Genomic DNA, 14549 nt, shown 5'->3' on the forward strand with positions numbered 1-14549 from the left:
GCACCAACAGTATATGAGCTGGTCTATCCGTATAGTGTCTGTAATCCAAATGTAGGCACAACCAAAGATGAAAGAATACACAGGAAAAATTACTACAAAATATGCACTTTTAAAGGCCTAACACAGTTATTACTATCATCTACACAGGTGAGTGAGGGTTTGTTTAAGTTAGAGTCTCCCTCATGTCTCTTTCCACATGGCGACAACAGCAGCAGCCCCAACACATAGGGGAAGTGAAAGGTGTTTTGATCGGGCCGCCATGACTCTGCTTCCTGTCCCCATGACTGAGCTAGAGTTTCCATCGCTCTAGTTAAAAGAGCCAGAAGGCGTGCTGTGTCTCTTTAGTCAGTCTGTCTGTCCATCTGTGTGTTTGCTTCGTTCCTTTTTCAGTGTGGATTAGTAACTCCCATGCTGTTATTTTGCCTGCAGCTCGCCTGAGGTAAAAGAACGCTGGTTGGATACTCTTCACAGGTAAACACTATTATTATCTCCATATATAATACAAATGCCACTTGATTAAGCCATAATGGGTAACCTGGGTTACTGGGTTATACTATATGAAGATAGTCATTATGTGTAAGAACTTGCAGTATCAATGGGACTGTACTGCTAATGTCATTCAATTAGCTATAATAATTATTGAAGCACTGTGAATAGAATTAGTATTTTAAGCATACCTGTGTTGGAGATGGGAACTGTATTTTAGTGAATTTTGCAATATTCTTCATGATGTCAGAACATATAGTTCAATATAGTATATATTTCCAACATTCTTTTCTGTCACACAATTGTTAATGGTTATCATTATTTTCACTCATATTCAAATTATTCAGAATATTCATTTGATCCTCTTTTAAAACACACCCCGCAACACACACACACACACATACGCACGCACGCACGCACACACAACGGCAAACACACCCTTTTGACACACACAGAGAGCGGTTGTGTAGAGACCACATGTACGACAACATCCATCTAGTAGTCACTCTCTATTATGGCTCGTGAGAATAACTAGGGACTGACTGGAGATCAGTGAAATATTTGTATATATATATTTTATGTATGTATTTGCCTCCTTCCAGGAAAATTAAAGCAGCAAAAGAGAGGGCAGGTTCTACCACTCCACCACCAAGTGTCCTGATGAAGGTGCTGAGCGGCAGCATCACAGTAAGTCTATCGCTTAGGCCATGTCCCAAATGGCAACCTATTTCCCTTTACAGTGCACTACTTTTGACCAGGGCCCATAGAGCACTGGTCAAACGTAGTGCACTATAGGGAACAGGATGCCATTTTGGAGGCAGCTTTATCCTATTCTCCAGTGTGCTAAATTTACAGAAAACAGCTATCAGAACACCTGAAACAGAGAAGAAAACGGTGAACTTTATTACCATAGCGCATACTTTGTAGACTGTAGTCATAGTCCCTGATACATCACCCAGATTCTTGTTACCCAAAGCGGTGATGGCAGATACTGTAGAAACGATGGTTATACTTTCACCTGTGTCCAGCCAGTTCTTGATATCGAGATACCAGTGTTTAGCTCGGTCATTGATATCAAGATATTGTATTGCACTTGTATACAGCCAATTTAGAGCATTGACTTTCATTCTATCTCTTGCTCTCCTGTTGATGGCTCTTATGGCTCTGAAGAGGCATATTACCTCTATAAAGGTATCGGACATTCTCAGAAAGGAGCTCAGACACACTTTGCAGCCACATTCAAGCATAATAGGCTTTTGTTTGACACCATTCAAATTGTACTTATAGAATTGGAATGAACATACATTGACTTTTGCCTAATATATAGTATAATTGCCTCTGGAAGGAGTCACAACTTTCATCTGCACTATAAATAATAATCTCTCTCTCTTCGTTTCAGGCTAAAACTCTAACAGGAGGGGGCATGGAGCCTTCCATCACGTTTTCGCTTGATGTGAGTTCCGTACAGTACACTTTCTGCTTCTTTCATCCATGTGTCAATTCTGGTTCAACATGTGTTGGGGAAAAACACCTTGTATGTGGTTATATGAGGTTTATTTTGAGGGTTTATAGGGGAATTCAGACCGCTGCAATCTGTTTATCAAATAGAAGCACTTATAACACAAGTGTATACATTGTAACAGTTTATTGATACTGTACAGTGATTGTGCTTTTTTAAGGAGGGTTTGTGTTGTTTCCTTCAAGTGGAGTACCTAGTGGTGTTCTTGAGGGGACATTTGTTTGAAAGTGGTGGGCTTTTTTGATGGGTGTTATTGACGGGTAAATTGTTAGATAATTACCAACCCGCGCACACTCGCATGGAAACAGGCATGCAAACAGAGGGTGTGGCTCCCCTGCCACATGTTCCTCATACATGCTCATGACTACATCTCCTGTTTTGCGTTTCCAGAGTGACACAAAGATTCCCGCCCTGCCCAGCTGTGTAACACAGCCCATTGGTGAGTTTGAAAAACAACATCTCTGAACCACAAGGTTGGTTAAGGGCCCACAGTGTGTATATATGTGTTTGTGTGTGTGCCAACTTAGAGAAAATAATTCAAACCGTAGGAGAGAGAGAAACAGGACACACCAATGATCAGTGTGAATGTCAAGCTAAAACAAGAACTTCAACTTATATAATGTGTTTATCTCTCTCTCACACTCACTGTCTTTCTCATGAATGCTATTAGTACACAGTAACCCGTAATACCTCCTTTATAATAGTGTATGCTATACCTACACAAATTGCCTAAACGTTTGGCTTCTTTCGTAACAGAAAATGGTAGCAACAGTAAGTGGAGCATCTTGAGGAAGTTGAGGAGAAGCTCCACCCTCACCAGCATGTCCTCCCGTCCAGACACAGACTCCAAGAGCCATCTGTTTGGACAGTCTCTCTCCAAGACCTGCCCAGATGACGGGACTCTTCCGAAGCCTATCACAGTATGTCAATCTACCAAACTGTACCACAACTATCTTTGTTCTGTAATATCTTTGTTCTGTATTATCTTTGTATGTCAGATTTTCATAATTTGTACAAGGTGTGGGGCTGTGGGGATTGAGTGAGAATTCTACCAAGGTGTTTAGTTCAAAGGGTTTATTGACTAGGGTACTTGATCAATCAGGCCATTCAATTGTTACTAATAAGTGCAGTTAGTTACCAAAGCACTTGGTAATGGTTGCTAAGGACTCGCTTGTCTGCAACCCAACCACAGATTGAATCTGTGATGTTCCACTTCCAGCTGACATGCACAAGTCTGTCTCAGTCTGCCCCTGGCCTACCCCTCACAGAATCATTTAAGCATATAGGGCTCCCGAGTGGTGCAGCGGTCTAAGGAACTGCATCAGTGCTAGAGGCATCACTACAGACCCTGGGTAGATTCCAGGCTGAATCACAACCGGCTGTGATTGGCCCAGCGTCGTCCGGGTTTGGCCTGGGTAGGCAGAGTTGCAAAGAAAAAGCCATATCTCAGACTGGCCAGTAAAAATAAAAAATGAAGATGGGCAAAATAACACAAACACTCTGCCTAGAAGGCCAGCATTCCAGAGTCGCCTCTTCACTGTTGAAGTTGAGACTGGTGTTTTGCAGGTACCATTTATGAAGCTGCCAGTTGAGGACTTGTGAGGCGTCTGTTTCTCAAACTAGACACTAATGTACTTTTCCTCTTGCTCAGTTGTGCACCGGGGCCTCCCACTCGTCTTTCTATTCTGGTTAGAGCCAGTTTGCTCTGGGAAGGGAGTAGTACACAGCGTTGTATCAGATCTTCAGTTTTTTGGGAATTTCTCGCATGGAATAGCCTTCTCAGAACAAGAATAGACTGACGAGTTTCAGAAGAAATAACTTTGTTTCTGGCCATTTTGAGCCTGTAATCGAACCCACAAATGCTGATGCTCCAGATACTCAACTAGTCTAAAGAAGGCAAGTTGTATTGCTTCTTTAATCAGAACAACAGTTTTCAGCTGTGCTAAAATAATTGCAAAAGGGTTTTCTAATGATCAATTAGCCTGTATAAACTTGGATGAGCTAACACAACGTGACATTGGAACACAAGAGTGATGGTTGCTGATAATGGGCGTCTTACGCCTATGTAGATATTCCATTAAAAATCTGCCAGTTTGTCTGTTTCTAGCTACAACAGTCATTTACAACATTAACAACGTCTACACTGTATTTCTGATCAATTTGATGTTATTTTAATGGACAAAAAATGTGCTTTTCTTTCAAAAACAAGGACATTTCTAAGTGACCCCAAACATTTGAACGATAGTGTGTATATTTATATAAACGCATCCACAGCAAATTGTTTGACTTGTTCATGACATTTCTCAGCCTGGTTTGACCTCTTTTCCTCCCTCGTTCCTCTCTCTCCCCACCAGGATATATTGGTGCTGCTGCGCAAGAAAGGCCCCTCCACAGAAGGGGTGTTCAGGAAGAACGGCAACAGTAAGAACCTGAAGGCCATCAGGGAGCAGCTCGACAGTGGGACGGAGGTGGAGATGGAGGCCTTGCCAGTGGTTCTCCTGGTGGGACTACTCAAGGTAAAGAATAATCCATCTGTTCACTGCTTTGTCCTTTCCTTTTCCAAGTCCGTCAATCTGTCCGTCCAGCTGGAGCAGGGAGACAAAGGGAGAAGCAGCTCTATGACCTTCAATTAGACCTGTTAGTGTGTTAGCACCTATTACTACTTATCAGCAGTCTTCTACTGTAATTTGTTCTAACCCCCGACACCTTCCCTCCTAATTGCAGAGCTTTCTGAAGGAGCTCCCGGGCAGCCTGCTAGTGTCGGATATGTATGAGACCTGGATGAAGGCCCTGGAGACTAAGGATGACCACCACAGAAGCTTAGAGCTCAAAAGGTAAGCTACCAGCCATTCAAAAATAAATAACCTAGAATCAGATTTTTATTTTATTTTGAATTAATGCAGCATTACCAAGTTACTACCAACTACTAATGAGCTGACACTAGGCTAAATGTAGCGTTAGCAACTGTACCCCCTGTTGAGCCATCCCCATTGGTGAGCTATATTACTGTCGTACTTGTGAGGCATAATCTTATATAAAACTGTAGGCTACATTAGAGGCCGTAGCTGTAAACGTTATGCTAATGTTAGACTAATGTAGGCATTTTGGTTTAAAAAAAAACTCTACTTTACCATTACCGTTTAGGTGTTGCAAAGAATAGATTCAAGGGGCTTTTCAATTGAGTTTTTTAGAGTCAGAAAATGAGGAAGTAGTTCCTCTACCCTCAATGTGTTTCCTCCCCCTCTCAAAAAGAGAAGCTACAAAAACAAATTGCGAGCGGCAAACTGATCTACATTTTTGTCCTGTTCTTTCTCTCCTTCCTTCCCTTTCCCCTCTCAGGGTGGTAGACAAGCTACCAGGACCTAACATTCTCCTGCTGCGAAACATTCTGTGTGTGCTCCATCACATCACGGAGAGGGCAGACACCAACAAAATGGACGCCAATAACTTGGCATTGTGCATCGCACCCACTCTGCTGCAGAAGGACACCATGTCCTTAGACGTGCAGACCGTGGGGAAGGTGAGAATCCGGTTCTGACTGGACTCTTTGAAGCTGCCAGTGTGGTTTTCATGTACCGAAAACAACCGTGTGTGTGTGTTTGTGTCTGTGTGTGGGCCTATAGTTTTGCATGAACTCTATCCTACTATAGTCTGCGCTGTAACAGGACTGGGTTGTTTACCAAAAGGAAATGCCAAATCTTCACACTTTAAAACAATGTTACTTTCAATCACTCAACCATTGTTCTAAGTAATAATAACCTTTTGTGTTCTTTGTGATGTTTCCTTTAGGTGAGAGAGCTGACACAGTTCCTGATCGAGCGTTGCTGTGAGATCTTTGGAGAGGACGTCCTGAGCCTTTTGGGAGATCCCGAAGAGGAGAACCCAGGTAAGTTAACTGGGCTGCTTTAGGTGCGACTCTCTGCAATGCTACACATTCTTTCACAGAAAATAAGAACATTTTCTTGACACAGATTTCTGGGAACATGTTTCAAAAAGCTTGAAATAAAATAGAACAATGGGAATAGGAATCATACATTGTACACTGCAACTCATCAATGTTCTCTTTCTCCTCAGATTCCGTGTCGTCACAGCAACACGATTCTGCTTATGACAGCAACGACCCAGACGCTGAGGGGGACAGTATGGGGTCCACGCAAGTAGAGGGTGAGGGGGAAAGGTGCGGCTCGTCCCCATCTCTCCTCTTTGCGTTCGGGATACAATGCGGCCCTATCCCCTCCAACACCATCTTCCACACCTTCACCAACAATAAGCCCTTCAACCGCCGCTGCTCAGAGCCAATCATCTTCCCCTCTGCCGAGAAGAGGAGCCTGATTGGCCTGGCCCGTAGTAACGACGATTTCTCCGTGGAGGGGCGGGACTTTGAGGAGCATCCACTCAAGAAACAGATCTCTGATGACTCCTTCCTGCTCCCAGAATGTGGTGTTACCAACACCAGGCATGCCACCACGCTGTCTCTCCCCAAACTCGGTGGCAGCCAGACGATGACTTGGCGGCAGCTTGACCCGTCATGCCTGTCATCCTGCTCCCTGGAGAGCGCCTCCTCCAACACATCAGAGGTCTCCCTGTTCACCAGCTCGCCGCTGACATCCCCGGCCTGCCAACACAGGGGCCAGTCCACATGCCATGCTCCCCTCTCCGCCAAGCCCAGGGCAGAGCCCCCGAGGGCAGACACGACGGAAGTGGTCGAGCGATGCACCCAGTCCATGAAGGTGGACAGTAAAGCCCTGACGAGGACCAAGAGCCTGGGGGCCTTTGGCTTCGCCTGGGGCAGTCTCAAGAAAGGCGACCTCCAGAAGGAGAAGCCTTTCTCTTGCGGGACCCTCGAGGAGGACTCCCAGAGTGAGGTGGAGGCCCCAGTGGCCGAGGCCCCTCTCAGACAGAAGCGCCCCCTGTCTGCGGTGGAGGTCTTCCTACAGGTGGACAGCAGACTGCCCTCCCAGCCCCCTTCGTACGAGCAGGCAGTCCAGAGTGCGGCTCAGCCCTCCCCACCGCATTATGGCTCCATGACTGTCAGTGCCGTCGCTGCCACTCTCAGCAGGAAGTCCCGCCCAGCCTCTATGAACGCAAACTTCCTGTACTCCTGTCCCGTCAATCAATACACAGACTGCTTCTCTCAGGGGATAGATGGGGATGATGTCACTGCAGCCCAACAGCATTCGGTCGGGTTCCGCCAGCGAGCGATGTCTGAGTCCGTGTCAAGAGCACGCCACGAGACCCTGTCACACCATGAGACAGCATCACACCATGAGACTGCGTCACGGAGGTGCAGACAGCCTGTGTTCGAGGAGTATTCTTACACCAAGGAGTCCTACGTTTGAAGGACTTTTTCAGACATTATGTTTCACTTTCTTCACTTTAAATGTACACAAATTAAAATGTGCAACTGTTAGGTTGGACTTGCTGAGTAGTACTGTTTAGAGTACAAAATTACGATATTTTACCTGAAAAGCTATTTATAAATAGACACCTTCTCTAGTTTATCTACAGCAAAGCTATGTAAATAATCACAATCTGAATCTGCATGTATAGAGGGTAACAATATGCTATTGTTGGTATTATTTCCATTGTTTTACTTTTGTTAATATACTGCTATGTACTGTACATAAATGTATACATTTGTGAAAATGTTTTCTTCCCCGTGTCTTTTTGTATGTCTTGACTCTACAACATCTTTACTTCCACTACAATAAAGCACCTTTATGTAACATTGTGATTTTGTTCTCCAGTTCTTACGGTAGGAGTAGGAGCACTAAAGTCCTGTGACCTTGCAGCTCTGAGTAGAATCAATTGGTTATTACATCCTCAAGCATGCAGTGCCACTCAAACAACCATGTGGTAACGCAATTGCATAGACTTCAGGAAGCGTGCAACACCTACCTCTGCAACATCTATCAGAGGTCAGAACATAGAAATTGTAGAGGAATACAAATATATGGGTGTCCTCTTGGACAATAAGCTTCAGTGGAGTAAATGTACAGACCTGATCTACAAAAAGAGCCAACAGAGACTGTACTTTCTCAAAAAGCTGGGATCTTTTAATATAGACTGTACTATATTGACTCTGTTTTACAAATCTTTTATTGAGAGTATTTTAACTTTTTGTATTGTTTGTTGGTTTGGCAATGGCACTGTCAGCCAGAGAAACATGCTGAGAAGGATTATTACCACAGCAAGCAAGGTACTTGGAGTCAAACAGACAGGCCTGGATGAGATCTTTAAGGTCAGGGCCCTCCGTAAGGCTCACAAAATCATTTTAGACCCAAGCCACCCCCTGTCCCTGGACTTTGAACTACTCCCCTCTGGGCGCAAGTATAGGGCACCCCTCAGCAGGAAAAACACAACTAGACAATAATTTGTGCCAGGTGTGATATCCCTCCTAAATAGCTTGGGTGAATGTTCCTATCGACTCCGTAAGGCCAGCAGTCTTTAAAAAAATATATATATTTATTTATTTCTTATAATTGTTCTATTATGTAACTGTTATGAAAGTTGTATTGCCAATTTTGTTTTGTATTTAAAAGTGTACATGACACTGCAACAAAATTTCCCCAGGGGGACAATAAAGTCAGTAAGTAAGTAAGAGATGAGCTCTTAAGCCATACTGCTTTCTTAGTTCTGCCATTAGTGAACTCATTAATGAGGAACTAACTGGGTTGGCCTCAAAGGGTCGGGGCGGTGAGCGTTAAGACCAGTTAGGTCCAGCTTGCTCCTCCTTTCTAGGCCAGTTATGCAACACCATCTAACATCCTTCATTGAGAGAACTGTATGTTCTGGCTGCCTGCTCGAGAAAGAGGAAGCCAGAAGCTGATCACGTGGACGGATTTGGTTTTTCTCTGAATCGCTCGTTGTTGCGGATGCCTTAAGCTGATACGATGCCACTGCTTCCTCTCTCGACTTTTTAGTGAGAGAGATTTCCTCTCTTAGTGTTCATTAATGTTATTCAGCTCTAGTAGGCTTTCATTTGCCTGCAGTACAGACACACGTAATGTACTAAAGTATTCATTTAACTGTGTATGTTAAAGCCTTACTTATTCATGACTACTCTCACCAAGGAGGATTCATTTTCAGACTTTCCTAGATTCATTTACTACGAGCATGATTCATTTCCTAAAATCAGATACGGACTCTTAGACCAGTTGACCAGCTGTGATGAAAAAATTGTGTACCAATCTAAGAATCTGGACCCAAAGCTGCAAAGTTTGTATCATGACTTGGAACCTCACACTGCCCACCCGCAACGTCACATTTGTTAAAACGCAAGATAAAAAAAAAAAAGAGTGGTAAAAACAGTTGGAAGAAGACATAATGCATGCCATTTGTTATTGGAAGTTTCTATGGACAGTGTGAATAGAATATGAATGTGAATATGAATATGTATATTGTGTTTCATGACATTTATCATGCCTTCTAGGACCCTCAGAGACTTGAGCACTTCTAATGTTCATTGTCTTGCATCAGATAGCGCAACGTTTCTCTGCACTAATGGTTGAGGGACTAGCATCGCATAGGAGTGATGGCGCCCGACATAAGACAATGTCCTGTTATAGTATATGATAAAATAACATTACAGTAGATTCATACAGCACATGACAAATCAATGTTTGGTTATGATGAACCCAACCATTATATATAAGCCATACTGACCATAGAAGACAACGGAATCACACACTTAGCTTGATGCAGGCTGAGGCTGAAATTGAAGCTACAGAGAAGGGGGTCAGCCAAGTTACTGCACCTGGATGCATTTAGGGCTCTATTCAATCAGATCCGCTTCAACTAACTCTTGCATAACGGTTGTTTTGGCGGTGTCGGAGGTGGAACTGCGTTAGAGCTGTCAAAACCACATGTGGCTTCTGGCATTATACCTAAAGTGGACATTGCCATTGGCTGCACAGAGTTGCATTACGAGAAATCCCATGCAGCCAAGTTTACACGTTTGAACACTGGAATGTGAGATGTAATCTAGACCTCGATTAGGCTGATAGAAATCCTCATTATTTAGTTGAATGATTTTCAGTTTGAGCGTCATTATTTCTATATAGCCTATACTTTCTCCTTGTGAACTTCTATCTCCACTGGAACAGGTGTTGCTTTGTGACAATGATCAAGATCAGCTGCTCACCGATTTGACAGCTCCAATGCAGTTACACCTCCGACACCGTCAAAACACCAGCAATGCGGGTTTCGGCTCTCGCCGGTTAACGCTTGATCTGATTGAATCAAGGCCTTGGTTTCAGAACATCGTTTTACTAGAAAAGAGACAAACGACTCATGATTATTTTCATCCTCAGTCACTATGGCTGTGTGTCGACAGGCAGCCTAATTCTAATATTTTTTCCACTAATTGGTCTTTTAACCAATCACATCAGATCTTTTTCAGAGCTGAACTGATTGGTCAAAAGACCAATTAGTGAAAAAAATATCAGAATGGGGCAGTCTGTGTAAACACAGCCATAGAGCCTTACATAACGTGGGCAAGATTGACTGATTGACAGAATTAATGGATGGATAGATGTCCTGCTTTTTACATAACTGTAAGAACATGGCGGTCCACAGAAATGACTAATGAGCAGAGAGGCACTATAGTACCAGGCTGTACCCTTTTACAGCCCTTAATGATGACAGACAGCAGTTCACAATGTACGCGCAGACAGAACACAGGGTGAGCGAGGGTGACGGAGGTGGTCAACAAACATCAATACAGCTTCCCAAAGCCTTTTCAGAAATGGGAGATCGCATCCCTCCATCTAATCAAACAAGGATGTGAAGAGATGGTCTGAAAATAGCCCTCCTGAGAATTGTTTATTAAATGTTCAGAGTAGGCAGGGTAGCCTAGTGGTTAGAGCGTTGGACTAGTAACCTGAAGGTTGCAAGTTCAAACCCCCAAGCTGACAAGGTACAAATCTGTCGTTCTGCCCCTGAACAGGCAGTTAACCCACTGTTCCTAGGCCATCATTGAAAATAAGAATTTGTTCTTAACTGACTTGCCTAGTTAAATAAAGGTAAAATAAATAGTATATTATTGACATGTTATTTCCACCGGTTTGTTTTATGTAAATGTTAACGATAGAGACCTTGTCTATGATATTGAGCCCACAACCCTGACAACTGAAAAGGGCAGGAGTAGCTGAATGCACTGACTGACAAAATTTCCCAAGGGAAGATTTCATTAATTTGCTCAGTGTTGTAACACTTTCGGTTACATAAAACTTTAGCTAATAATACACACAGCACAAACAAGCAATTATGTCGTAATATCTTCACTGTGCCGTGCCTGCGAGCTTATAAATACAAAGTCGAAGGGATAACCTAATTGAAAAGATAATTGAGAGTGTACCATAAATATTGGATAATTACTGTTAGTACAAACTTGCATCTTTGCAACCAATCACTGGCATGAAATAAAGGCATTGAAATGCAAAGCATCTTATGCAATGTTTACTTTTACCACAGTGGTTTCACTTTTGTTACTACAGAGAACTAGCCTCTCTACTTCATGTGGCCTGGATTCCTTTCTGTCACTTTTGGGGACATTTAGAGAACTGATATTGCTGTTTGTGGTTGACATGCACATTTTGTGTTGCAGTTTCATATAGCATTGTGGCTAAGAAAGGTTTTGTGTTGCAAGTTTCATATAGCCTTGTGGCTAAGAAAGGTTTTGTGTTGCAGTTTCACATAGCCTTGTGGCTAAGAAAGGTTTTGTGTTGCAGTTTCATATAGCCTTGTGGCTAAGAAAGGTTTTGTGTTGCAGTTTCATATAGCCTTGTGGCTAAGAAAGGTTTTGTGTTGCAGTTTCATATAGCCTTGTGGCTAAGAAAGGTTTTGTGTTGCAGTTTCACATAGCCTTGTGGCTAAGAAAGGTTTTGTGTTGCAGTTTCATATAGCCTTGTGGCTAAGAAAGTTTTTGTGTTGCAGTTTCATATAGCCTTGTGGCTAAGAAAGGTTTTGTGTTGCAGTTTCATATAGCCTTGTGGCTAAGAAAGGTTTTGTGTTGCAGTTTCATATAGCCTTGTGGCTAAGAAAGGTTTTGTGTTGCAGTTTCACATAGCCTTGTGGCTAAGAAAGATTTTGTGTTGCAGTTTCATATAGCCTTGTGGCTAAGAAAGGTTTTGTGCGCCATATATATATAAGCAGAGCAATAAGCAGATAAGCAGAGCAATATAAGCAGAGCAAAACAAAAACATTTAAAATGCTTGTTTTGTTTGAATTCAGGGTTTTCAAGTGAGAAAGTTTGAAACAACAAGTTGCTGTGGTTTCATGTCACTGATGCATCGACTAGTGTTCTCTCTCCACTCTGAAACCACAACTGTTTCTTTGTCAGAGTGAACATGTTTAGAATGCTGTAAAATGTCAACAAGTACTACAAACAGAGTTGAGACAACTCAGTGTCAATTCAGTATACGCCTACTACAAACAAGACCTAAAAAGAAAGTAGGCCTAACAACCCCAAAAGGAGAAGTAGACTTGCCTACACATCAATTTTGCACACGGTTTGCGTATGCTTTTAAATGACTTTGCTGGAGTCTGGAGCATAAAAAAACGAATACATAGCAACATATGTTGGAACGAGACAACTGCAATCCCCAAGATTACACATCCTTAGACAATTGGGAAGGCTATCGGTTAGTGGACAAACATTGATAATCAGAAAATGTGCACGGTGTCTCCAAGGTGACTTTTCTAAATGTGAGAAGTAACAGACAAAAACACCTTGTGTCATTGACAGAACTGGAGTACTGAAGGTTTTAGTACCCTCGGCTGATCAGAATGAAAGAATATCAAACCCATATAGAATATCAAATCTCATTCAGATATTTGTTAGGTTGCGTCAACAGGCCTAAAACTCAATTACATAAAAATACAAAGAGAGTCGCACACCAGAGGGAAGGTCCGAGGACCAGGAACGGGCCAGTCACTTCTGCTGAGGCGCGGGAGTCTGCCGAGCCAACCGAGTCTTGTGAACCTGATGAGCCAGCTGAGGCATCCCTGGTTGTTCCAGTAGCGGCACCCGGACCCGACGTCACCTACACAAAATACTCCCTGATGCTCTCCTTCTGTAACGTGTACGTTGGGAGTCGGGAAACAAGTTCAGGGAGTGACTTTTAATAATAAATAACACAAAGACCAAAACAAGAACCACGAGTAGCATACAGACATGAAACAACGGAACAGAAACAATAACCCCTAGGGAAAGAACCAAAGGGAGTGACATATATAGGGAAGGCTATCAGGCAGGTGATTGAGTCCAGGTGAGACTGATGATGTGCTGATGCGTGTAACAATGGTGACAGGTGTGCGTAATAATGAGCAGCCTGATGACCTCGAGCACCGGAGAGGGAGCATAGTAACTAAAATCCTTCTATGGAAGAGATACATAGATGATGTCTTTGTGCTCTGGGGAGGAAGTCAGCAGGAACTAAATGACTTCCAAACTCTGCTAAGTGAGAATATCTCACATTCACCATGCAGACTGATGACAGAAAAATGAACTATCTGGACTTATGGATCATTAAAGGGAATGATGCATTACACACAGACTTATACACAAAGCCCACAGACCACAACATCCTGCTACGTTCGGACAGTATGCATCCCTTCCCCTCAACAATGGTTTACCATGTAGACAGTTGTGCAGGGTTAAACACATCTGTGTCCAACAGTCAGATTTTGACAACAATGCTAAGAAAACGACAGACAAATAAAAAAATGAGAGGCTACAAGGACAAAACTCTTGTTGATGCAACAATGAAAATATCACAAAAACCAAGAGAGGAATTACTAAAAACTCAACCAAAGAAGAAAAACAAGGCAACAGTCTTTTGTACTAAGTACACCACGTGTTCTGAGAAAATGAAATCAATCCTGAAAAGCACTGGCATATTCTGCAAACAGACAAGAAAATTGCACACCTCTTCAAGGAAGAGCCAAATAGTGTTGAAGTTGACCCACATTTCTTGTGGTTTCTTTCCAATAGGTGATATATTGTTTTCGTTTTGCTTTGTGCTAATTTGTTTGGGCCAGATTTTCTGAGTGCTGTCTGGGGGCTTTCTTGGGTTGGTAGTGGTTAGTGAATTGGTTGAGGGGACTCTTCTCTATGGTCACCTCAGAGGGGTTGGGTTAAATGAGGAAGACACCTTTCAGTTGAATGCATTCAGTTGTACAACTGACTAGGTATCTCCCCTTTCCCTCTTGACAGTTGTTGGCTTTGTAATGGTAGCAGTGGGGGTCACTCGTTTGTAAATGATTCTACAATTTGGAAGCACTTTTTGGGGATATTGATCAGAAGAGGGAATTGGAGTAATTCTGCTCTGCATGCATTGTTTTCTCTGTACTCTGAGGATGTTCTTTCACAATTCCGCATGCATGGTTTCAATTGGGTGTTTTTCCCATTTGTCAAATTCTTGTTTTGTAAGCGAACCACACACATTGTTGCCATATAGTGCAATTAGTGATATTATTGATTTGAATAATTGGTATGTCTAATTTAATAGATATTTGAATGGCATAGAAAGCCCTCCTTGCT

General features: G+C 42.8%; 1 protein-coding gene across 1 annotated transcript; it reads left to right on the forward strand.

The window, feature by feature from the left end:
* Positions 1-5: 5 nt before the first annotated feature.
* LOC139406968 (T-cell activation Rho GTPase-activating protein-like) lies at positions 6-7731 on the forward strand. The gene is made up of 10 exons (XM_071150186.1): positions 6-471; positions 1089-1173; positions 1886-1939; positions 2396-2444; positions 2762-2925; positions 4360-4521; positions 4730-4839; positions 5345-5525; positions 5795-5891; positions 6080-7731. Exons 2-10 carry the CDS (start codon positions 1147-1149, stop codon positions 7342-7344), a joined length of 2109 nt encoding a protein of 702 aa, XP_071006287.1. The 5' UTR covers positions 6-471; positions 1089-1146; the 3' UTR covers positions 7345-7731.
* The last annotated feature ends 6818 nt before the right edge of the window (positions 7732-14549 follow it).

This window comes from Oncorhynchus clarkii, chromosome 4, assembly GCF_045791955.1.
Source record: "Oncorhynchus clarkii lewisi isolate Uvic-CL-2024 chromosome 4, UVic_Ocla_1.0, whole genome shotgun sequence".
NCBI lineage: Eukaryota > Metazoa > Chordata > Actinopteri > Salmoniformes > Salmonidae > Oncorhynchus > Oncorhynchus clarkii.